At 40.6% G+C, this 26,880-nt stretch overlaps 1 protein-coding gene across 1 annotated transcript in view; it reads left to right on the top strand.

The window, feature by feature from the left end:
- The window catches only part of PRKX (protein kinase cAMP-dependent X-linked catalytic subunit), a 381,150-nt gene that overhangs the window by 235,919 nt on the left and 118,351 nt on the right, over window positions 1–26,880 (top strand). The window contains exon 4 of the mRNA XM_069204618.1: window positions 21,564–21,683. Coding sequence (XP_069060719.1) covers window positions 21,564–21,683 — 120 coding nt within the window. The remainder of the gene's footprint in view (window positions 1–21,563; window positions 21,684–26,880) is intronic.

Below are 26,880 nucleotides of genomic sequence, written 5' to 3'. Positions count from 1 at the left end.
GAAAGTTTTGGTGTGATTAGTCAAGCCGGGGCCCTGAAAAAGAGGAAGCCCAAAATGTATTTTCCTCATGCATTTTTCCATAGCAAAATTGTACAGCGAAGCTGCAAAAACAGGGTGACGACAAGATTGTCAGAAAGCTAGATCTCGGTCCAGAAAGCATGTTTTTTATGATTTGATTTAAATCTGTTTAGTAGTTTTTGAGAAATTAAGGTTCAGATTGTATGTATGTATCACGCTATGGATGATCTGCAGATACAACGGATCAAAATAGTTGATCTGATTGGCTGCCCCTACATCATGAAAGAAGTGGCAGCATCCATTTTTAGGACTCTGGGACTCAGCCCCTGTCCTATGAAAAAAGTAAAAAAAAAAAAAAAAAAACAGGTGGGGAGGGCAGGTAGGGAATCTGCGGCTGCCCCTCCCAGGCCTGGCTCACCCCCAGGGCCACTTTTAATAAGATTGAGAGAGGGGGTGCGTGTTAACTCTCTGCCACCCCCTCCCGAGTCTAGCAAGGGCAGCACCAACCATTTTTGTAATGTTCTGGAGGGCTACAGCGAGCTCAACAGCCCCCCCCCAGCAACATTAAACAAACATACACACATTAAGTCTCTTGAGTCATTGAATTCATGACTCTACAAGAGCTTACCATACATTTTTAAAGCACTACAAGCTGGAGCTGTATGCTCTTCAGCTAGAGTACAGGGACCTCCTGTGGTTAGTTCTATTTCCCCACTTTGTGGACAGACAAATGTAAAAAAAAAAAAAAAAAAAGATTCAGAGCTACGTTTCAGGTTTTATTTTACATAATGCTTTATTGAAAATATAATCCCTATTGTTAAACATTGCAATGTGTCAATGTTTGGAATATACATCTGATTATAGTTGCCAGTGTCTTGCTAACAAAGCTAGTAGGTCTATTTGATATGTTTTTGTGCTGACCCCTTGATGAAGCCAGTAAACCAGCTGATCCTTTGACAAAACCAATAGCTCTGACATACTTAAAATGATACTGTTTACGTTGTTACAAGACATTGAGCTGTGTGGCAGAAGGTTGTAACTATGGGGTGCTGGTGCCCTTAGCCCTGCTGCACAGAGCTGTAGGCTGTCGGCCAGGCTCTGCACCCAAATTCAACTGTACACAGCAGTGGTCACCTTAATATACATTAAAACAAAAAACACAGAAATCACTGAGGGAAAAAAAAAAAAAAAAAAGTTAAAGTGACACAGTTAGGTTAAAATATCAGCTAAAACATACTTTTTTTTTAACTAAAGTAAATATAACCTGAGCCCTCACCATGCACAGCCAATTTACCTCACATATTACATCACTTATAACATGTTTTATGACATAATTGATAACATGACATCAGCATCTGAAATAGCATCACTGACACTGTGCATGGTGGGGTGCGCAAGTTATAGTTACTATTGGACATGAGTTATCATTCCTAGTTCAGTGAATTACCATTTAAAATTGTATGTTTTAGCTGACATTTTCACCTAATTGTAAACCTCTATTTGGGTTTTCAGAAAATGAAAATTCCCCACTCAGGCTTTCCCCCAGGAGCTGCAAATGCCTTTACTGAGGTGCAAGATTTATTTGAGCAGAAACACTTTTCGGCATCACTACCTTTTTCAAGAGTGACACGCACCAGGTCCATAAACGCATCATCCTAAAAATTGAAGAGACACTTTCCAACATAGTCCATATAATGCATGCTTGCAAACAAAATTAAAGTATGTCATTCCATCACTCATAATTTGCCAGAATACATCATTATGTTATGCATAACCGCATTAGAAACATGTGTTGTATGTGCTACAGTAACAGCGAATATCTGATAGAGAATTCTAACTACAGATTCCTTACCTTAGAATTATTCCAGGCATCAGGCTGGATTTGTTTTGCAGTCAGGGAACACAATGAGGATGGCGCTGGGAGCATCTGCATTGGGACCAGCACTGGGGAAGGTCAAGGTGGCACGACCAGCTTTGGTCCAGAACCAGAAGTGGATCCATGGGGCCCCTCTGGTGCCGGTTCCACAGCTGCTGCCATGGAACCAGCAGGATTCCCTGCTGACCCTGAGGGCTCGAAAGCACACCGGAGGGGTCAGCCCTCCCAAATATGGTGCACATGGCGACATAAAACTCCTTGAGTTGGGTGGGGTCGCTTCAGCTGAGTGAAGTACAGAGATGGCACGGGCTCAACTGTTGAGCGAAGCCTAGAATGCAGATGCTCCTGCATCTTGTCAGCTGACGGTGCCTTAGTGTCACGGGCCAGTGGTTCCGGGGACCCCTAGTAAGTCATTACTGGAAGACAGGGACATCGGCCAAATCAATTCTGGTGATTTGAACCGCAAAACAATACACACACATACAGGCACCACCATTCGTCAAACAAATACACAAACAATGAAATATTGTATTTACTTTGCAAACAAACGAGCAATCAATATTTTAATTTTAGTTGGAAGGTTGGAGCTTCTCCAAGTTAGAGTCCACCTACCGTGCACTGCTCCCACAAATCATGCTGAGGACAGCATCTTATTTTTCATCCTCCAGTTTCAAAATCCTTCACATTAACGTAACGTTTTAAAATGTTCAGTTGCACATTTTGCGTTTTCATTCATATGCATTTTATTAATCTGTTGATATTCAATTTTCTAAATTGTCGCAGACTCCCCTGAGTAGTCATCGCGGACCCCCAGAGGTGCGTGTACCATAGGTTAAGAACCACTGACTGATGTAGGCAGTTAATGTATCTTTCTACTCCACCTGTTATCGAATTCTTAATGTCCCTCACTCAGAGCTGCTCATCATGGAGAGAACTGAAAGCTATCATTTTCAGACAGTAGATGGCAGTATTTGACCATTCTTGTGTTTACAACTCTCACGCCATCTTATACTTAAGGGTTTCAAGGTATTCTTAAAGCTATCGGATTCTTATTTTGGCAAAACAGGTTAACATGCAGGTTGTCTCTCTGGTGATAGCGCAAACTCACAAGCACGATCTTTTGTAGTGTGTGGTTTCTTTGGACTGCTGTGTGTCTTATTCTTTATTGTGTCATTCTAGATTGCGCGTCTTAATATCCCTTGCTCAAAAACACAAACGTTAAAAAGAAAACCACTCACACAGATAACTGTTTTGTCCGTGTTGGCGAAGGACACCCACGTGCTTTTCAGCAAAAAAATAAATAAATAAAATAACAATAAGACAACTGTGAGCCGTCAAGATTGTCCTCCCAGACTCAGCTGGAAAATAAGGTTATTTGGGTCTGTTGGAGTCCATGTTCTGACTCGACAGCCTGGTTCGTTTCCACTGCAACCACCGGCATATAAGGGACATTTCACGATTTTGTCGTAATTATCCTTTTCCATAAGCGGGTGCGGCATAGCTAACATTTGTCATTTTGTGTACGTATTTTGTCCTTATTAAGTGTCGACCGTGTTGCCTTCAGTGCCACTGGACAGTGCTATTATATCAGGACGGCCCTTAAGGCAGAAGGTGTATGTACGTGTATGTATGTATATATATATATATGTGTGTGTGTGTGTGTGTGTGTGTGTGTGTGTGTGTGTGTATGTATATATATATATATAATTTTTTGAACAAGTATTTCCTAATTATAACGTCCATATAACATTTTTTCAGTGAATTTCTAAGTAAAAAAAAATTATATTGCCTAACTATAACGTCCCTGCAACCTTTTTTTTTTTTCTTTCAGCGAATGTTTTTTTTCAATTCAAATCCCTAAATATAATCTTTCTGTAACTTTTTATTTTTTCACTAAATGTGTTGGCTGTTGTAATGAAAAATATAGTTATGTTTTATGTATTTATTTTACAAAATTCTATTTTCATTGTCTACTGATATGACATAATGTATGAACTGATTGGTAGAAAACATTCTTTGAAATTTGTTTAACTTAATTACTATGTAAAAGGAACTAACTGTGTATACTAAATGTTATAATATGAGAGAGATTTATTACACAGCTAATTAATTTTTCATTTGTGAAAAAAAAAATTGGATCCGCAGATTTTCCACGGACCCGCAGAGTGAATGAACTGTGTGGTTTTTCGTCCAACCACATGTTAGTGGGTGTGTTGGATCTGCGGATTCACCTTTTTACCTATTAAATTGATTTTCACTGTAATAATTTGTAAATTGGATGTGATGGTGTGTCTGAGTGTGAGTGTCTGCATGGGCGTGAGTGGGTGTGCGAGTGTCAGTGTGAGTCGATGTGACAGTGTCTGGGGTGTGAGTGTGTTTGGGTGTTTGAGTGTTTGATTAGGTGTATGAATTTATATCTCATTATAATTTTTTTGAACGTTTTCCGAAATCTGCAGATCTACCAATGAATTCACACTGGGGGCTGCCCCACGGATGGATCTGCAGATTTAGGAAACCGTAAAACAAAAATACGTTTAAAGGCATATAATGACCATTTTTACACAACTGTGTAACCCCCATGGGGTCAGGGAACCTCTCCCTTGACCTCTTGATCTACCTTCACCCAAGATTTGAGCCCCAGGGACTGTTTCCCGGTGAATTAAATGGCAGTCACAATGTTCCTGTTGGGTTGTGGCCAGCCAATCAGATTCTCACTGGATCAACAGATCGATCTGTGGAGAATCTGCGGCGCTAGATATCTATATTTTTTGGCTTTAAATTACTCCGAACTGATTTACACCAAACCACCAAAAGCACAATCTGTAGAACAGGATCTTACTTTGTGCCAAATTTGGTTTAATTCCGTTCAGCGGTTTAAGCTGTAAGTGTGTCTAAAAAAAGGCAAAATCCCCATGGAGAAAGTCTTTTGGTACCCCCACCCCCTTTACTTCGGTCCCTGCTTCACAGATATCTCCGAAACAATCAAGACAGCAGCTGAACTGACCAAAGTATAAGTTTTGAAAATGTCATGAAGAGTCATTAAAAGGTGGCAACGTTTTTGGCAAATCATTTTGTTTCCATCTATGGAAAAGAAGGTCTAACTGTAACTACCTATTGGCAACTGGCACTAGGAAGTGTATGTGTGTGTGTATGTATATATGTATATGTATATGTATGTATATATATATATATATATGTGTGTGTGTATATATGTGTATATATATATATATATATATATATATATATATATATATATTATTATTATTACTTCCCTAATGCAATCAATGGTGGCACGTTCAACAGCGGATGCGGGTGCAAAGAAGTAGACTGCTGTCCTCAGTCTCAATTTATTTCCAAAGATGAATGGCACCACACAGTGAACTTTTGTGATTCTTTATTGAAAAAGAAGAAAACACAACTGCACAGACGCGTTTCGACCTTTCGATGTTTTTCATTGGAGTGAGATGCTATTCATCTTTGAAAAGAATTGTGTGTGTGTGTATATGTGTGTGTGTGTATATCTATATATAAATTTATGCCGACAATCCACGGCCAGGATGTCCGGTAAAACCTAAAAAAGGACACGTATAGAAAAGTTGGAGGATTAGCCAAGATAAAGGATACATTCTTATCGTGCATGCCAGACTTAAATATCAGTTTCCAGGCTTTCTTCTAGTGTACATTTTTCTATGGCGGTTTGTACCCCCCACAGAGGCCTCAAAACACTTTATGGATGGCAGAATTAGTGGCTACTCCAAGTGCTCATAGCCAGTAGAATTTAGGATGTAGCGTATGTCTGCTACGTTGGGTGCCATGCTTGAGTTTCGGATATGTGCTTCCGTTGGGCGGCAGCTGGCTTGTAACAGTCCTTGTGCCTGGATGCCTGACGCAGGAAGTAGGATAGAGCAGTGGTTCCCAACCTGTGTTCCGGCGACCCCTGGGGGTCCGCGAAGCCTTCTCAGGGGGACCGCAAGAGCCTAGAAAAGTAAAAAAATATTGACAAATTAGGTCCCCAGCTTCCAGTAATGACCCAGGCGGGGGTCCCCGGATTCCCATGATTATTCAGTGGGGGTTCCATTAATGTTAAAGTGGGGGTCCACAGAAATCAAAAGGTTGGGAACAACTGGGATAGTGGATCGCTGATTGCATATACGTACCGGTCGATGTTTAAACTGTACCTGTACGTGTTTGAGAGTAGCCAGTTCTTTATTCTTTTTTGGAATTATGGAAGGTTGTTAATTTTTCTTATTCATGCAGAAAGATAGGTCAAATGCGTCGATACCTGTAAGGAAAAAAGTTCACAGTTCAAGTTTTTATTTATTTGCACAAATAATTTAAATCGCAAATCATCGTGGTGAAACCATAGATAAAACAAACAGAAGGAATGAAAATCAAATTAAACCATTTAAAAACTGCTTTGTTCACTCATCTAGACCCATAAAGGTTAGATACATTTGACATCAAGCAATTTGTAATTTGAACGAGATGAAGTGAGATAGATGACTGAGAAGTAGAAAATGTTCAATAACGGACAAGTGATTAGTAGAACTGTGTGTTACATAAAATGTGGTTAGCTAGCCTCGCCAAACCTGAGAATGTTAATCTGCCATCCAAAACCGCTGAAGTGTATATTTAAACAATCTCAGCACTGAGGACTTGCTATCCCAACATTCAGCCTCGTCATTGTTTATCATCTATGTAAACATCTTCTGAGAACTCTTTACATACTAATTTAACCGGAATATGTTAAACCAAATTACTTTGACGGTGTGGTATCCGATCATTCATGCTCATCATAGCATGTCATCTTTTTAATGTCCATGTGCTATTAAATCTCCACAGTCAAAGCGCATTGACTCCTGACTGTGCATGGAGCCATCAATCAGCAGCAGCTAATGCACAGCCATTCTGAGCACAGGCGAATGCTAGAAACAACTGCTAATGCTATTTAGCCATCTCATTCACGACCGTTAACGCCACCTTCATGTCTTTTATAAATCTTCGAGACAATTGGCCCAATTACCCTTTTAAATATTCCAACACAATAGCTTTGTAATATTTGATATTTATCTGTCTAAAACTTGGTACCAGCCAGTAACGTCTTGAAGCAGTAAAGGTAATGCGTGTGCTGGAGAATTTGCAATGCTGCACCAGAGCCCCTACATAGTGCTTCCGGGGTACCGGTCTGCTGCTACATTTGTATGCCTTAAGTGGAAACAACCCCAAACGGAAGCGGAGGAGTTGGGTTTTTGTAGTATGTCAGAATAGACTAGATACATACAGTGGAAGCGCTAGAGGCTGACACAGGTTGCTCAACAGGCTAACATTAGATAGTGCATAAATTGCCTCTCAATCATCATGGGTAGATATCAACCTTGCCCTCTTCAAAAGAATTCTTGCTAGTTGTTTCGGTGGAACAGACAGTTACATCAGATCCTCGGCTGTAAGCACATTGATTTGAATCCAAGTAAAATATATGCAACTCAGATTCCTTTTTCTGAATAATATTCCATAAGAACTGCTTAAGCGAGTCACATTCATCACTACTCATTTTCCCACAGAGAGAAGGGAATCTGTGTGAAGTTGAGCTCAAGGCCGATGTGATCCTGCTCTGTTGTAGGTAGAAGAGACGTCTATAGCTACGGCATTGTCCATGATCCAGCCAGAAGAATAATCGATCCTTATGTACAAATGATCCATATGTCAAAGTAGAGATCAGTTTACGTTCAATGTCTTTGCAAATGCCAAAGATCTGGATTGGAACTGTAGCTCTGAAGGTGCTGTAAAGCAAAAGTGAGAAAATTCTTTACGGATGTCAGTGATTCGATCTGCGGAGCTGCCTGGCCAAAGCTGTTAAGCCACATCTCCAAGTATTATATTGCATCAACTTTTTAAGTTTTTTTTTTTTTTTTTTTTTGCTCATTTAAAAACAAAGCACCATACTTGATTTTCTTTTTGCCAAAAAACAGAATCTTAGTTTTGGACTTGCTAATACACAGGCTATTGGCTTTGTAATAGTCTGCTAATGCAAACAGAGATCATTGTACTTCTATTGTTGTTTGGTCCATAAGAATGGTGTTATCAGTATACAGTAAACTGCTGCCCTTAATTTTAGGTGGAAATCCCTTAGATAAACTTAACCGATCATTAAAATCTGCCAGATATAGATTAAAGACAATCTATTTCTGCCAGATATAGATTTAAGAGTATAATTTATGCAACACTCACACTTGTACTAATGACATATGGAATGGCAATATAAGATGTCCATCCTGTTGAGTATTGGACAGTTCATTAAATGCGTACCCAACTGAAAGATTATGAACCACTATCCTGAATTGTTTGGGATCTTTAGATTTGATGGCTTCAAACATGAAATCTATTGCTCATCTTTTGCATGCAGATTCTTTTAGTAAAAGTGATAACAAAATTCTTCTTTCATAGCAGAATTTCTTTTATCCTTATTCACCGCCTTATTTAATTGTTTTATTTTTATTTTTTTTATTTTTGTTAAGTAATGTTAGCTCATTGATTTTTAATGCTTTAAAGAGAAAAGAAAACCGTGTTTCCACAACCCTGGTTCAGGGGTGGCAAAAGCATTAAGAAGCCCACTGGTAAAGCCTGACCACCCCTCAGTGATATTCTGATGTACTTTCAACAGAGGAGATAGGAGGGCTTTCAGTTTAATTAGTTTAATATCGCTGCTTTCACTATCCCAGTTAAGCCTCCTGGCCGGTTCAATCTCTTGTTCATGGCCTAGTCTAGTCTTTATTCCAGAGGGGCTGCCACCAAAGAAGAAATGAGCATGACAGAACCGCATGATCGCTAATTAGCATTGCTCAATTGTAAAACTACAAAACCGTTGAAAATGCTGGCCTGAGACCCTGAAGTAGTCTAGCATGGCCAGCCTCTGATGGGATGTGTGTTTAGGAGACTTCTTGATCCCATGTATGCCTACTGTTCAACATTCAAAGGTCTAGGTTGTTGAGAATCGAGGTTAATCTTTGGCAATCCTTTTTACTTTTATCTGATGCAGTTGGAACTTTCGTTGGGATTCCCCATTGTTGATTCTCCAAATCAAGCCAGTCTTCATTGTATAATGGAGCAAGCATTAATATCTCCTGCTAGCAACCAAATTGATTTTACATTGGCTGTCATAAAGAATGTAGGGTATCTGTTAGACGCTCTATTGTAGCTCTTTTTTTCCATCAGATTTTGTTTTTCATGTACATGTTTGCTAACACCGCAGCTAGTGAAATGTTACACACCGGTGTATTCCTCAGTAGGTGGTTTATTCTTATAAATTCACTGTTTGATTCGGAGAGGATATTTGCTGTTAGCCCCAGTTGGTTTTATACATAGATCGATAATCCACCTAGAGGACAACCACCTTTTTCAGACTTTAGTGTTGGAGATTGAAAAGTATAATCAGGCCAGGGGTTTGTGAGTGTTTGCCAGGTTTCCTGTAGGCATATTATATTAAAAGATCGTACATTTTTTTAAGAACTCGATTGAGTGTGTCATTGTGTTTTATAACGCCGGAGGTTCCAAGAACACATAGCTGAGTACTTTCCTGATTTAGGCCTACATCACTGTTGGCGAGGCGGATAACGTCAGATAGCCAGGCCCAATTGTTTTCTGAAATTTGTGGAAAAACATTTTCGGCCTGACACAGGGCTTTACTCCTAGTTTAATTGTTCTATGGGCTTAAAAGAGCGGTATCAAAGTGACCAGATGTTCCATGCAAGATTGAGGGTCTTGAAGAGATTGTTCTGGCACTGCGTCTGCATTTGTTTCTGTTGATTAGTTATATTGAAAATCAATGGTTATTTGACCCTAGATGGATATAAAATTCATATGCCCCATTTTTCTAGCCTGTGTTTTTCTGCTACTATTCGGGGAATTACATTTATTTGGGAAGCACATTTTGTTTTTTGCATTCACTTCTGCAAAATTGCAAGGCAAAAACGCTATAAAATCAATATAGTTGGAGGTTATATCTACCAGGTTTGATAGAACTGAGAATAGCTCTAGTGTGTTTACTCTATTCAGTATGTCCTCCTTGCCTCGTGAGGCATACTCAGGATACCACATTATTCTTTCATTGCATTCTAGGTTCTGATCAGATGGACTAGGTCACCTGCAAAGCTTTGGGCTTCTGTGGCATTATATATGGATAGCTGATCCTGGATCGACTGGAATTGACTACTTGCAAATTGGGCAGCCTGAGTAAGAGACGCAGCCTGTCATCTTGGGTACAGCTTTCTGCTTTGCTCTTGCCTTTTAGGTAAAAAGTAACACACAATTCACCTGCTTGATTTTTACAGCTTAATAGGTCTGTTACACTCGCACCAACCTGAGCTATGGGCATCACGCCATTAAATGACATTTGAGCTTGCCAGTGTTCTGTTCATGATGCCTGTGACAGCTGACATCTACCCTTCTGATTGTTTCCTAGCTTTTGAAGTGTGGCGGTCGTTGCGTGGCGTGCAAGCAGCCCCTTTGTCAGATGTGACAATAGGTGTGTGTTGAGTATTGTTTTTGGTTTGCGACTTTGAATTTCTCTGCTTCTCTGCCACAGCCTGCTCTGAAATCCGATTACTAGGTTGGATAATCGGGGCCTCCCAGTCCTTTGATCTTTGTAATGAACTAGGCTAAATTGTTATATCGGATACCAAGTTCTTGGGTGTGGTGTTTGTAATATCAGTATTTGCGGACGGATTAGAATTGGAGGACATACAACAGGCGGACCCTACTTTATTAAAACCAGGAAACAAAAATCAATCTGCGGCCGCAATCGGCAATGATTTTTTGATGCATTTTTTTTTTATTTGCTTTTTTTTTTTAAACAAAAAAATTTCATAGGAGGTGGGGCCTTAAGGCGCTTACCACCATGCAGTTTCCTTATGCCGCTACTTTTTGGTTGCGCCAATAGATCCTCCCTGTTCCAGGTTTGGTTAGCCCCTGTGGATTCTTCATTTGGCACTGCAGGTTCTTCCAGTCTGATTTCATTTCTTGCCCTTGTTGTTTCTCAAGATTGGTTCCTCACGTTTTTCTAGTTCTTCTGTTATATAGTTGCAGACCGACCTCGCACCTGTTAGTCCAAATCAATGCTTCATGCTTTCCTAGTTGACACACTTCCACTGCCCCCCTTGTACTGCAAGGCCCTAGGAGTATGATTATCTCCAAGTTGCAGAACTCCTTTTTCAGGTCTATAATTAAAGATAACATCATAGTTGAAAGGTCTGCTAGTTTTTCCAGAAGATGGGAACTGTAACAGCTAGTCTGTATATCTTAAGCAATTTGATTAACTTAAGTAATTAAACGAATCAAGTTGTCTATTTGTTATCACTATCTTTAGTGTAATTTGCCAGCTTTTACAAGATTGTAATTTGCTAACCGAGTTTATCTGCATGCAGCAGCCCAGTTGCCCAGTTTAAGAAATGGCATGACCCACAGATAGCCACCACGAAATTGCTTTCTGGTGATGCTTAGTCAGTAGAGGCACTTGAGGAGCAGGATCGTCTTCAAAGACGATTTTATCAGACCTATATTTGAAAGTCTCTGTACATCTTGGTGCTTGTGGAGATCGAGATATTGGTTCTGTTAAAGAAGAAACCAAAGCACCTCCGTAATCATTAAGACCTACAGCCATCCCTTCAATGCCTTTTTCCCCAAGTGGCATGCTGTAATCTCTAGCCACGCCTGTCATGTCAGAATTAATAATCTGGACTGTAGGAGATAGTGGGACTCTTAAATCACGTTCCTCAAACCCATTTTGGGGGGCTATCACTGTCTTGAAGACCCTTTAGGTAGAAGTCCCTTACTGAAGTTCCACTGGCAAGTAGATGTTATATGTTTAGGCAAAGAACCAGTGCAGCAGCCGTCAAAAGTTGATACTATATCTCATGTGTTTACCAATGATTGTTCCCTGTTGGCCATTAGGTCGACGATTGAGTCGGTCATTAGGTCTGACTCAATCTTGTTAAGGGTAGATTTAACTAATTTTGGTAGTTGTGTTGGCAATGCTAAATTTTGTGTCAATTTGTTACTAAAGTCAAAGTCTATCAGGGCAACAGGGGGATTGCGGTCTGCTGCATCATCTAACGTTAAAAGTTTTTTTTTATTTTTTTATACCCGTTTTATGTTTCGTCTTATCAATCAAGGTCCATGAGAGCTTGAAAATCTGAAGAATTTATCTCAGGGTCCTGGGGAAGGTGGTTTATCAGATTCTATTCAGTGTTGTCAGTGTCACCGTTTGTTTCTATGCGAACTGGGTTTTTCTGACACTTTTTAGCTCCTGGTTTCCTTTTTCTCTCTGCTTTTGGGGGTGATTTTATTATTTAGCAGTAATATTGAAGTGTGAGTGTACAATCTTAATGTAGTCACTGCTTGCTATAAATAAGTGCGCCACAGCACCTCACAGCAGTGGCAAAGTGGGCTGGCAATGTAGCTGCAGCGCAACAGCAGATCGGCACAGGTTGCGGCAAACGACTGGAGCAGTGCAGAAATGAAGCTGACCCCGTACAGTGTTGCAAGAAGCCTAAGCCTAACCCATGCCTAGCCAAACTCTGTGGTTAATAGTCTCTGTGATTGTACCCTAAGACCATGGCTTTGATGGCCTGACGATGCTCAGCGGGAGCTCTCACAAGTTGATACAGGCACACAGCAGTAGTATAGCGTTGTTAAATTTCCAGGGGCGCGAAGCCCACCGCAATATGCACTCCTTTGTTTTCCCATTTGGGGCCCTGCAAATCATGTGTTACCAGTCAGGGCAAAGGTCTGAAGCGGGCTTTAAAGCAGGTAGGAAGGGGGGTAGGTAAAATAGGGGAGCATGCACCAGTTCTACAGTTTACTCTAGCTGAGCTGAGCTGGGCTGTTTACTTGGGGCTAGCTCAACCCAATCTGATCGTCTGATGTCAGTCTGCTGCATGTCTCTGGTTTCATCTGGATCTAGGCCCTCCAGAGACCCGTAAGCCCCCTCTTATCCCCTCTTACCCCCACAACATGAGATGTTGCTCAAAGTCAGCCAGCCACATAAAAACATGCACCAATGAAAGCCACAGCAGACTGTGATAGACTGCAGCAGGCCATGGCCGACCCCCCGGTCTCTGAGTGCAGCAAACACAACACAGCCAATAGCTGGCTGTGAGAAAAAAAAATGAGGCTGGATGCCGGCTGTATACCGGCAGACAGCTGGCAGATGTACGCAGACAAGCAGGGGACAGAGGCAGGAGACTGTAGGCAGAGAGATGGCTGGCGCAGAAATCAGAACGATCCGCAGTCCAGCACACCACACTCACACACCATGCCTAATAGGAAACAGCAAGGAATCAAGAAGAGGGCTTCATTCTGCACTTTTGCGGCCACACAATTATTGGGCAATCCAGTGGGATTCCTATTGTGAGTTAAGCCGGATCACTGACAGAATATCAAAATCACCAATTTTTAACCAACATATCTTGTCCCTGTCCTTATAACGGTTAGTTCAAGTGTGACACTGCGTTTAACTATTTTTGAGCAAGAGTTTTCAATGTTATGTTTTCGTTCTACTTAGCTGGTTACCAAGAATCTTCTGAAGAGAAAAAGGTATTAAATCTGTTCCTCGAGAAAGAACAAAGCTGGTCATGGAAATACCCTAAAATGAAAAAAGCAAGAATTGTATGAAAGAATTTGCAATAAAGTTTAACAGGATAATAGTCAAACACAATAACTACATACACATATGTAAAGAGACAGTTTCCAAAGAAGTAATAAGAAATGCATTAAGACACTATAATTCCAATTTACAATTTAATTGTCGCATAACAGAAGGGTGGTAGGTTTTTTCCCTATGCAGTGTCTATGGGGATTTTTCAAATATTAGACACGGTTGCAGCCCGAACTGCTGAACGGAATTATACCAAATTTGGCAGAAACCTAGATCTTGGTCTAGAAAGAGCCCTTTTTGTAACTTGGTGTAAATCTGTTCAGTAGTTTCAGAGTTATTAAAGGGAAAGAAATATAGATTTCTAGGGATCTGGATCTTTCACAGATCGGTGTGTACCTTTGGGGTTATCCACAAGTACCCGGGGATCCAAACCCAAAAGCAAAGCCCTTGTTGGCTGGCTCCAACCTGAAAGGAAAGTTACAGTATTTTGTTTCTCGGCTGGGCTCCGGGGAGAAATTATAGATAAAACAAATTACACAAGGGGTTACGATAGTGGTATCCTGTCCCCAAAGAAAAGATAGATGGGTCTCTGATGGGACCCCTCAGGTGCAAAACAAATGTTGTTTTTTTTTTGCTTATCCACGTATCTGCAGATCTACTGCAGGGCTCAGCCCAATCCCCAGTGTGAAATCTGGAATGATCTACTGATCTGTAGGCCAGTGGAAAAGAAATGCACCCACTCACACAGCAAACCCCCGCCATGCATTGCCAAAGGCCACGTGCATCGGTGGTTGTATTAACAAATGTTAATTATATATTACTTTACATTAAAACCCTAGAAATTCGCTGACAAAAAAAACAAAGGTTACAGGGACTTTATAGTTACGGTCACATTTTTACAAGGGTGTGGAATTCCTATTGCCCAAAACCCCAGACATATTGTTTTGGGTCAAGGACAACAAGTTTTCATCTTTATTTTGTCTTTAGGACAAGTAGACCCAGCCCCCTGCAACTCAAACCCTTTGGCTACGAGTTTACAGTACCACATTATGTATTAGAGAAGGGCATTGTCTGCATTTAAGGTAATAATTCTGTCCATGTGTTAATACTGTTCAAACTTGTATTCATGCTTCATTTGTGCAAAGCCTTTATAATTAGGATGAATGCTCTAAAAAAAAAAATTACTGAGAAATTTTAGGTATCCTTTCTTTGAAGCATCATTTAGCAAAATGAGTTGATGCATGCTATAATATTTCATAAAAAATAAAAAGGAAAATCGTAATGGAAAAGCATAGAACTACTTTCAACAAGATTTTAGGAAACGTGAAAATAAACAAGCATTGGCAAAGCCAATAGATCTAACATTGGTGGTCAGCCTTTTGGTTTTGTCAATACATGTCTTGTTGTGACAGTTTTTGTAAAACTGTATTGTTGTTGGAGCTGCAGGGCCCTCACCATTATAACAAACATTGGCAAAATAAAAACTATTTTTTGGTTCCAAGTAGCACGCAGTGCTTAGTAGTCCCTGGCACTGAACAAAACTACTTTTTGTGCAGTTATGTTTCTTGTGAAATAGCAGAATGCTGTCACTCATTGGGAAGCCAGCTGATAGAGGGATAGATGTTTAATAAAAACAAAAGATCTTGGTTAACACCAGACCTAATTAGGGGCTCAATTGTTAAAGAAAGTCACAAAAGTGTACCCATGGTATATGTCCTTCTATTAGTGCATATTTATGGCTTACATTAATCGGGAAGAATTTACAGAAGTGGGCTAGGAATTCATACTCCTAAAAATATTTAAACTGCATTTTAGCACACACAAATATGCATGTGTATATTTGTGCATGCCAAAATCTTTCCCTCCAACCCCTTTTTTTCCCAACCCTGAAAGAAGTTTTACTTTTGCTCTTGCCAGAAGTAAATTTGCAATCTTTCTCAGTGTGGGAAAATAGCAGAGAAGAGCTTGTGAAAACCCCTAAAACATGCAAGTTAGTAGGTTTGCACAGGCTCGAAAGTGTATTCCTTCACTGGAACTATTGCTCCTCCGCTACCTTCAGCCCCAATATGTGATCTGTCGAAAGGTGGCAAAAGAAGGACATTTCTAGTGTTCAATCCCTACTACAGTTTGAACCCTTGAATAATCAGAGAGGCTGGTATCATAGATCTTATGTCATGACATTGCTGACATAATCTGATACTGCACTAATTGGCACCAAAGGGGCAAGTGGATTTTTTATACAGGACAAGTAGGTTTATGAAGCAGCCTATCCCATGTACCAGTAGATGTTTTGTCAAATTCCACACCTCTGGTTTTACACACACAAAGCCATAGAACTTCAAAAGTTATTGTTATACTTATCTTTAGAAACTATAACTTGTGGCGCTAAGTAACTTTAGGCCTTAAGTTATCGTTTCTTAACATAAGTATACCCATAACTGCTGAATTTCTGTGGTTTTGTGGTGTGCTGCCTTGTTTTTTCTTTTCTATTCTTAATAGCCAGCAGTTGGATGGTGTCCTGATAGCAAGTGTGCCGAGACTCACCAGAGATGGTGAGTTTGTTGCCAAGGTAAGCTGGGTAAGGTGATATTCAAGATAGCTTTGTAATTGATACAGCTGGTTGTAAAGATAATGCAGGCCAGCAAGGGGAGCAAAGGAAGTTACATCATGATTGGGGTTATGTGGTCAGATTTCTCCGATCCCTGGATGAGACTTGGTGTGGCGTGTAAGATTCCTTTGAGGGGTGCCATTGTGGTGTCTGGGAGGCAGAGGAGCAGGGATGTAATGGTCTTCTGTATAGAAGGCACCATTAGTTGCTTCATTAATCTTGGTCGGGGAAGAGTTTGGAGTTCATAATCATTTCCATGTTGAGCATTCCATCAGAATTAGCAGTATTACTGAAGACTTAAGATATACTGCAATCGGGGAGATTCTTTGTCTCTCCCAAGTCAGAACCATGTTAGTCTGTTGGATAGCAGTTTGTTTTCATCATGGAAATCTGAGACCTTGGCAAAAAGCTTTTTGAGGCCATACAGTAATTTTCTAATAAACATTGTTTTGTATGTGTTCAGGATGCTCTGTTCAGAACAATAGCATCTAAAATCAGTTTAAATTTGGATACTTTATTTGCACTCTTGTTTGGACCTTGCAGAACCTTGTGCACATTTTAACACTGTTACAGGAGGAGGTGAAAGTTACAGTAAACACGCTTAACTCATAAAGTAATTTCATGTCTGCAGTGGAGAAAAGATGCTTGACTAGGAAATTGGACAGGAAGGAGTAACGAGTTGGGAAGGTGCATTCTCTGAAGAACAGAGAAAACACAACCAAGGCACTAAATAGGCTAATCAGAAAGCTAAACTTTTGGGCATGCGTGGAAGCTTAATGTTTGTGATTATTTCACAGATAATTCTCTTTGGGTTATGTTTCCTTTTTGTGGCTTACCCGTGCCCATCTTGTTTCAAGCATACTTCGCTGCTTTTGTTGCCATGAATCTGCTAAGCTTTTTCAAAGCCAATTACCATGCACTTAATCCTATTATCTGCGTCTTCCTAGAGGAGTCCATAGCTTTAGGTCGAGCAAGCGTGCTTTAATATGTTGAAAGTATTGTGGGCTTTTAACCACGCCCACCTAATTTTCATTCGTTCGTGGGCTTGCCTTCCAAAAACACTTCATGTCATTGGTAAATGCTTTACGTTTGTCCTGCTAGTTGGGGGGGAGGGGGAGTTATGTGGAGGAGGTTTGCCGTCTGGGACACTGACCCTTTTACAGGCATAATTGCACGATTGCCAATATACTTCAGCGTGGATGAACTACTTTTTTCTTTTGTCTGCGCTCCATGGCTGCCATGGCGCTCACAGCGATCAGAACATGAACTTGATCAGCGGTATTGTTTTACATTATGTGAACTTTTATCTGCTTAGTACACGTTCTTTGCAGCAGGCATATTAACCCTGCACGCTACCTTATAAAGACTCCAAGATTTCACTAGACAAAAGTACGTTCTCTCTCCAGAAAGAAAATAAATTGCCATAGTTATTTGGCCATTTTTACATTTTATACACTGTGATTTGCTTAGCACACATTCTTTGCATCAGGCAAATTAACCCTGTGCGCTACCTTATGATGACTTCAAGCTTCCACTAGACAAAAGTATGTTCTGTCTCCAGAAAGAACATTAATTAACAGTTACTTTGACATTTTTGCATTATATGTTATCTTAGTACATGCTCTTTGCAGCCCCTTCATTCTGGGACTTATAGTTTTATTTTTATAACGTGATACAATCTGGAAACCAGTACTTTTTTAATAGTACTTGTAGAGTTGTCCAGCTCCCTACTTCGTTGCATGATTAGCTCATTTTGTTTGTTGCTGCTTTGCATTCTGGCACTTGTAGTTTTATTTTTATAACGTGATACAAGCTGCAAATACAAAGCAGAAACCTGACTAGATGAACTACACACATTTGAGTCTGAAATTTGAGCTGTGTGTGTGTGTATTTATAACCTCAAGGAGAGCTACCAGTTGATTATACTGTGCAATGGTCAATATTTTATAAGTAATATTTCAGTTCAAGACTGAGGATCATTAATATCATGTGAGGTCTCCTCAAGCGTGTGAAAAATCATGGGCGTTTTGTTTGACTCCCCAGATTGCAGTAAAGGCCAGTGATACAGTAAGCACACATTCTTGGAATACAATTATTTATTGCCCGCTGGCAATGTCACCTGTATCAACTGCCAGGTAAATGTTTTGCACCTGAAAGTAGTTTGTGTTTTAAGGTCCTTGTCTTTTAAAAAAAATCCAGTAGGCCTCCTAGCCCTTAGGTATATGCAGGGCCACTGGAATCATATGGCAGAAAGGACCAAATATGTTGCAGGGTTTAACAATGAATGTGGTAAAAAAGTCCAGTTATGCATTTACAGTGCCAATACAGGGATGTGGAATTCCTATCGCCTGACACCCGGGACATCTTGTTTGGGGTCAAGGGCAACACGTTTTTATGTTTACTTTGTCTTTGGGACAAGTAAGCCCAACCCCCTGCAGCACAAACCCTTTGGCTGCCTGTTTACAGAGAGTTGAACTCTGCAGTTGAGGTAATGTGTTTCCAAAAGATAATGCTGTTCAACTTGTATTTATGGTTCATTATTTGAAAGCCTTCATTATTAGGGTGCGTGCTGTAAATAAATGTTATAAGGTCACACTTCACTACTGACGTTGGTTCCAGTACTAAAAAAAAAAAACTTGTACACACATGTTTGAAAAGTTTAGGCTAAGTATAATGCTCCCAGAATGCTCTCTGATTATATGCAAATGAAGTGTCATTTAGTAAAATGTGTTGATGCATGCTAGTATTTCCCAAAAATATTTCTAATGGAATATCAGTGTAACCATTTTCAACACGATTATGGGAAGCATGAAAATAAACAAACACTGACAAAGCCAACTGATCTGACATACTTTTATAAGTCTTTTAGTTTCATCAATGCGTGTCTTGTTTTGACATGGCTTTTGTAACACTTTATTGTTGTGGGAGCTACCAGGCCCTCAACATTGTAACAAACATTGGCAAAACCCCCCCAAAAAGTTTTTGAACTCTTAAAGCACACGTTGCCACCAGCGGCATAACAAAGGCCCCGCAGCCGCCCTCCAGGGGGCCCCGTCAGCACAGCACCTGCCCTGAGTGAGTCTGGAGAGGAGGCTCCTCCATGTTCTTTGCAAAGGGGCACCCTCCAGTTTCGTTACGTCACTGATTGCCACTGTAGTTCCTGACACTGAACAAAACTACTTTGTGTGGCAATATGCTCCTTGTGGAAGAGCAGAATGCGATCACTCACAGTAAAGCCAGCCAAAAGAGAGAGAAATAGAAGTTTAATAAAAACAAAATGTCTTTGTTAACACCAGACCTAATTAGGGACCAAGACCCACATGTAGGTAGCTTTTTGCATGTCGAAAACAGCGACTTGCGCTGTTTGCGACGTGCAAAAAGCACATTGCGATGCACAAACCCAGTTTTGCGATTCAGTAACCTGGTTACCGAATCACAAAACGGGTTTGCGACTCGCAATTAGTAAGGGGTGTTCCCTTCCTAATTGCAACTCGCAGTGCAATGTAGGATTGTTTTGTGAACGCGGGCGCAAACCAATCGCAGTTTGCACCCATTTCAAATGGGTGCTAACACTTTCGCAAAAGGGAAGGGATCCCCATGGGACCCCTTCCCCATTGTGAATGTCACTGTAAACATTTTTTCCTGTGTACCACTGCCTGCTCTGAAAAAATGAAACGAAAGAGTTTCATTTTTCGTTTTTGTTATGCATCTCGTTTTCCTTTAAGGAAAACTGGCTGCATTACAAAAAAAACCCCAAAAAACTGCTTTATTGAAAAGCAGTCACAGACATGGTGGTCTGCTGTCTCCAGCAGGCCACCATTCGTGAGGGGGGTCGCAAATTGCGACCCACCTCATGATTATTCATAATGTGGGCATTTGCGAAGCCCTTGCGAATCACAGATGGTGTCAAGGACACCATCCTACATTCGGATTTGCGACTCGCAATTTGCAGGTCACAAATCTGAACCTACCTACTTGTGGCCCCAAATTCTTAAAGAAAGTCACAAAAGTGCACCCATGGTATATGTCGTACCCCTATAAAATATTTGTGAACTGTATTTTAGCGTGGGTAAATACGATGTGTAGATGTGCTCATGTGAAAATCTATTGAGCATTTGCAAGTTCATTTTCCCTCCAGCCACTTTCTTCCCAACCCTGGAAGAAGTTCTAATTCTGCCATTGTCAGGAGTAAATGTCCAACCTTTCTTATTATGGGAAAATATTAGAGAGAAGCTGGTAAAAATATTTAAAACATGCAGGTTAGTAGGTTTGCAGACTCAAAGGTATTCCAGCCCTGGAACTATTGCTTACTGCTTCCTCCAACCCCAGTATGCAGATCTGCAGAAAGGTGGCAAAATAAGGAAATTGCTACAGTGGGGATTGAAACTCCAAGTATTCAAGCCCTACTATGGTAGTAGCCCTGGCATAATCAGAGAGGCTATTAATTGCTGCCATAATTTGTCGCCACACTACATGGCACCAAAGGGACAAGTAGATCTTTTTACAGGACAAGTAGATTTGAGAAGCAACCTGTCCCCTGGACAAGTAGATATTTTAATAAATTCCACACCCCTGCAATAGCTCCAACTCAAGTAAATGCGAGACCTATTGCACTGCAAATGCCTGTTACAACTGTATCTTCCAATGTTCCAAATTTATTTATTTTTCCATTGTGACCCTTCAGCATATCCCGCCCCTTGTATTTCTCCTCTTATTCCAGTGTCCCTTACAGTCGTTTATCTTTAGTCTCCATGGTACACCCACCTCCCATCACTCTAGCAGCCACCACCACTGCCATATCTCTCTCTTAAAGGTCTGTAGCACTCCAACAAACACCTGAGTAACAAGCATGCAACGTGCCCTTTCCCTTCATAATTTTTGGGACTTTTGGATATACATTTAGTAATTATTTGTATCAGTAATTAATCATTTCTATATTCAAATGGAGATGGTCGGTGTTGCTAAAGTAGCTAAAATATTGTTACTTTTGTGTGAAGTAATTGTCGTAAATACAAGAATATCGAAACTGTGCTTGTACATTTATGTTGACAATCGTAATTGTCAGATGAGGCAGGAGCTCTCCCACAACACATTTTTCAACTTATTAGCTTTATTATCATCCTGGAGAAACTTGTCCATCTTGCATGCATGTGTTTAATAAGCTCATAGTTTGGCCGGTACTGAAGTTTGGAGCCCCACTAGCTAGTTGTTACTTCATTCAAGCCTCAAGTTAAAGTGCCTACACTGGAGCCTTAAGGATATAACTTCCTGTCTTGTTGCTAAATGTACTTGGGGGTGGGGACCGTCTTTAGATGCTTGGTACGCAGTGTACACGCTGTTACTTTGTGTTGCTTGTCTTGTGGACATGCTGGATTGATTTTGACCTCATCTCGGTTTCCTGTTTCTCAAAGGACGTGGACGCTCTGTGGGACACCAGAATACCTCGCACCGGAGGTGATCCAGAGTAAAGGCCACGGAAGAGCCGTGGACTGGTGGGCTTTGGGCATCCTGATATTTGAGATGCTCTCTGGGTGAGTACATTTTTAAACCGGCCTTATGTGGCCCAAACCATACTCCCTACTGTTTTTTCATATCTGCTATAACTCCTAATAACCAGGCCTACTTCTGCATCCCTGACGCTTTAGGTGACTCCACTTAAAGGGAAATGTCTGATTTTAAACAGAACTCTTAAGCATCGGGTCCAAGTTTCACCTGCAAATATTTTGCTCTTTAATTAAGGAAAATTGAATATATTTGAGTCATCCTCTTGTTGAGTACGGTTCACACTTTTCTGTCATTTTGACACGCCTTGGGATGCTTCGCAGGTTTCTCCCAAAATCCAAATAGTGAGCGTAACATTGTAGTAGCTGCTCAGTGGTCCCACAGTGCACTGCATTTTGTTGTGTGAATATACGCTGTTGCCTTTGATGTAACAAAATGGGTTTCTTTCCAGATAGGGCAGTTTCATAAAAGCATAAAACAACCATACTTTTAGGATCTGTTTTTTTTGTTCTGGGCCAAGATTTGGTGGGGAAGTAGAGCGTAGTCAAAATTATTTAGCAAATAGATGTGGGGCTACAACGGTTATAGTCTTATTCCTTGCCTTAGAAGTGGGGTCCCTTGTGACCGTGGTTACCAGGACTTCTGCCCACCCCTGAGCTTTGCAGGGTAGTGCTTAACAGGATAAAAGGAACTCAAACATTTCTAGTGGAAGTTTGCTTTACTCGCTGATACTTGCTGTGCTGGTGAGCTTTGACACGTTTTCTTCCTTTTTTCAAATGAAGTGTTCTGGTAATTAATTTAATCTCTGTTAATCAAATTAGGAGGCTGGATTTGTAGCTATGTCAAGTGAAAGAAAACATACAGTTCAGGTGGCCTAGAAAGCTGATGCAGTGTGTAGTGGACAAAAGTACAAAGACTAGGAGACTTTATAAAATGCAAATTGTGCGACACCATATTAACCTTCCTCTACACTTTAGCTAGCTTCTACTCTGCTCTTGAACCAAACTTTTTATTGATGTGTTAATGGCCCAAAATCCAACAAATTCAAAGTCAGACCCACCAGAGTGAACCTTTCAAAGATGTAGTACCTTTGACAACCAACATAAAGGTGACTACTGTTCTTTTAATCACTTCGTTTTTTATGTGTAGTGTCACTCTGCAGTTTATTTGAATTCACTCTTCTGTTTCCAAGCAATTATTGACAGAGCCAAGAGGTGCCACATTTTGGATTTGCCGATGCATACCATTGGCTTTGCTGCTGCTTTTGAGCATTGGGGAAAAAGAAAAAAGGTGTTGATCAATAGATATAAAATATACATATAACATATTAATGTGTACACGTCCATGCTTCATCACTCATGCTCCTGCAGTCATCCTGATGCTATTGCAGCCATTTAGTTTTTGTTTTAGTTGACCATTTCTGGTGGCAGACTGTTAGAAATAAGGTCTCTAGTTAGCAGAGGTATGCACCCTGTCCAAGCAGGGACTACAATCTAGTCAGGGTAAGTCAGGCACACCCTAAATTAACCTGTGCTCACCCCCTTGTAGCTTGGCACAGAGCAGTCAAGCTGAACGTAAGAGGCAATGTGTAAAATAATTCTGCAACACTTAGTTACAGTAACGCAGTGAAAGACACCACAAACACTCAACACCACTTTAGAAAAATAGATAATATTTATCTTATTAAAATAAGACCAAAACGACAAAAATCCTTTCAGTAGAAGTCTAGATAGGAATTTTTAAAGATTAAATGAGTTCTGAGATGTCTATAGCTGTAAAAAGATTATTTGAGGTCGCTAGGGACTGGTGCAAATCCTAAATTCAGACCAACCGGAATGGAGGGGGAGGCCAGCTACAGAACCCACACAGGGTCTGCTGAACAGCACCTTTGTTGGAGCAATGCATTGACGGTGAGGACACGATGTGTCAATATTTCTGCTGAAGTTGGGCCAATACATAATAGTCGGGCTCTGTAGATGTGGATGCGATGCATTGCTTACAGGCCGCACAGAGTGTCGTCTTCTGGCTGGGCAGTAGGTGAAGCCACTGTCGTCGGGTAGCCACTGCATCGCCATCGGAGATGCGATGTGTAGATTCTTCTGCTGCACTCTGGGTGATGCGTTGCCTTTTTAAATTTGTAGCTGCAGAAACCACTTCAGAGGCCCAGGACTGGAGGAGGCCCCTCAAGCAAGGGTAGGGCTCAGATGGTAGAGTCCAGCAGCATCAAGAGAGTTGCAAGCAGTGTTGGATGTCTCTCAGACTGTAGGAGAACAGGGGGCTAGCCCTTGGAAACTCTTGGGTGGAAGGATGTAGAGAAGATGTCCAATCCTTCTTGCTGCAGGACAGAAGCAGCAGGCCAACATAGCAAATCAAATAGCACAATGATAGTTCCCTCGTACAGCACAGGAAGCAGTAAGCCAACACAGCAATGCAGTTGTAAAGTGGCAGTCCATCGTGGCAGCACAGCAGTCCTTCTTCCTGGCAGAGTGCCCTCAGTTCCTGTAGAGATCTGATTTGGTGGGGTTTTGGTTCCAGTATTTATACTTTGGTGCCCTGGTTCTGGAAGGTGGGAGAAACTTTGAGACCTTGTTTTGAAGTCCACAAGGTCCCTGTCCTGCCCTCCCTGGCTGCGGACACTCAACTGGGGGTTATGCAGCCCTTTGTGTGAGGAGAAGCACAGCACAGTGTCAGCTCCTCCCACGCATCTAACACACGAAGACCATCCAGCCTGGTGATGGGCCAACAATTTGCAAATGCCACACCCAAGTTCCCTTTGTGTTTGACTGTCTAGAGGGAATGCACATATCCCTGCTGTCAACAACCCTAGATGTGTATTCTCAGGCATGTAGAGGCACAGAATGAATAAAGTAAGAAAATGCCAATTTTCTAAAGTGGTATTTTTAGGCTTATTTTAAAATCCAACTTCACCATAAGTTGTGATTTTACATAGTGAGTCCAGGTACACCAAACACTATATTTCTATTTTTCCTAATTGGAAATTACACTTAAAAGATGTTTTAAGATAATTCAAATGTTATCCCACAGGAGAGATAGGCCTTGCAATAGTGAAAACAAATTAAGCGTTTTTCACTGTCTGGACATGTTATACTTAAAAGTACATGTCCAACATTTTAAATCACTGGACCTGGCACTTTGGGCTAGCTAGGGCCTACCTTAGGGGTAACTTAAGTGTAATAAAAATTAAGGTTTGGGCCTGGCTAGTGGGTACATTTGCCAGATCAAAATGGAATCTTAGACCTGTACACAGTCTCTGCAGTTGCAGGCCTGAGACATGTTTGAAAGGCTACTGTAGTAGGTGGCATAATCAGTGCTGCAGGCCCACTAGTAGCATTTAATTTACAGGCCCTGGGCACACACAGTGCGCTTTACTTTGGACTTAAAAGTACATTAAATATGCCAATTGTGGAGAAGCTAATGTTACCATGCACATGCACTTTAGAACTGGTCAGAAGTGGTAAAGTGCCGAGAATCCTAAAAGTCAGCAAAAATGAGTCAGAAAAACAAGGAGGAGGAAGGCAAAAAGTATGGGGATGGGGGATGACCCTGCGGAAAAGGCCATTTCCAACAGACAATCTTGGTACACTAAATTAAACAAATATTATATATATATATATATATATATATATATATATATATATATATATATAGTATAATTAATTTATTGTCAAATGTCCAATGTGGAGTTTTGTTAGAGACAGCTCAAGTAAGGAATCACATTCCACTGTTAGACACTGCGAGAAATGTGGAAAGCAACTCTGTTCCCCAAGTTCCTTACCACAGGAAGTCCAGATAACCGTTTACTATGAATAGTGATTTACAGACTATTAAGCGAAAAGCTGAAGCAAGTGTCAGTGATGATGGAATGAGACAAATGCATGAGTAAACGTTTAAACAGAAAAACATCATTAAGGTCAAATTTTATGCTGGAGAATGTATATATTGTGGAAAGATAAAATGGTACAAGGGAACATAAACGCGTGAGAAGTTAATCAAGGCCACGAAGCATAGATTTGACAAAAGGCTTCGAGAGTGTGCAACCATTAATTGTGATTCAAAGATCTTTGTAGTGGGGACAAATTGGCTGCAGAAGCCCAGTATCATGCATCCTGTGATAGGAACTATACAAGGGTTGAAGCAGGGGTCTTCAGCGAGTAGCTACTAGTATCTCCGGAGCTTTGCATAAGTAGCTCTCCTATATGTAGTCCAGCCTACAAAAACTGAAAAGTTCATATTTAAAACAAACATATAAACTTGTCTGATGTTGTCAGTATTAAAATTCTAATAATATGTGTAGCTCTGGAAGATTTTCATCAACATAAGTAGCTTTTACTACAAAAAAGGTTTGAGACCTCTAAGCAAGATCATGCATCTAGCATTCAAACTGATGATCACTTCAAAAATATGAGATGAAGTGTCTGATGAACACTTTCAATACATTAGAACTGTGATTATTCCTAACAAAGAGGTAATAAGTGTGACAAGACTCGCTGAAAGGCTTGAAACCCTCATGACATGCAGATGAATACAGGAAATAGACAAATTAGCCAAGAAGCATATTGGTAGAAAATTGGACTCTCGTTTAGTAACAGCCTCCACATATTCCCAGACACCCAAGGAAAGTTATTGGCCCAACCTGATACTGTCATGCTACAGGGCGTTGTAAGAGAAACCCAGAGTTTGAAAAGAGAATTATCAGTTTTAAAGGTTAAGGCAACAGACATGAACAAGATCATTGAAACATCATCGCACATTGATGAAACATCATCGCACATAAGAACAATGATTAATACAAACTTTATATCAACACCATGGCCATATCATCTATCGGATGTTGATAAAGATTCATTTACAGTGCTTGATTACCTTAAACAGTTCCTATAAGGACTTCTGACTACAGAGCCAGAAAAAACCACAGTCAAAAAGGGTTGCCTTACTTATGCAATCATTCAGTTAGGACATTATATATGCAGTCACAAATAGTCAGCATTACCCCCACCCCCCACCACCACCAGCAGCAATTGTTGCTCCCATATGCTGTAAAAACACTGACGGGCAATGTTGAATTCATTAGCACTGTAACTCTCTAAACGGGTTTGGTCAATGGATTTCATACTCACTACTGGAAGAAAATGATACCACCTTGTGTGTCTAGAAGGTTGCTGCTAACTTAAATGAGCAAATTGTTCTTCCAGCCGACATTCAGCC

This window comes from Pleurodeles waltl, chromosome 8 (genome assembly GCF_031143425.1).
Source record: "Pleurodeles waltl isolate 20211129_DDA chromosome 8, aPleWal1.hap1.20221129, whole genome shotgun sequence".
Taxonomy (NCBI): Eukaryota; Metazoa; Chordata; class Amphibia; order Caudata; family Salamandridae; genus Pleurodeles; species Pleurodeles waltl.
Note: the sequence above shows the minus strand (reverse complement) of the source record. Positions and strands in the feature narration are given on the sequence as shown.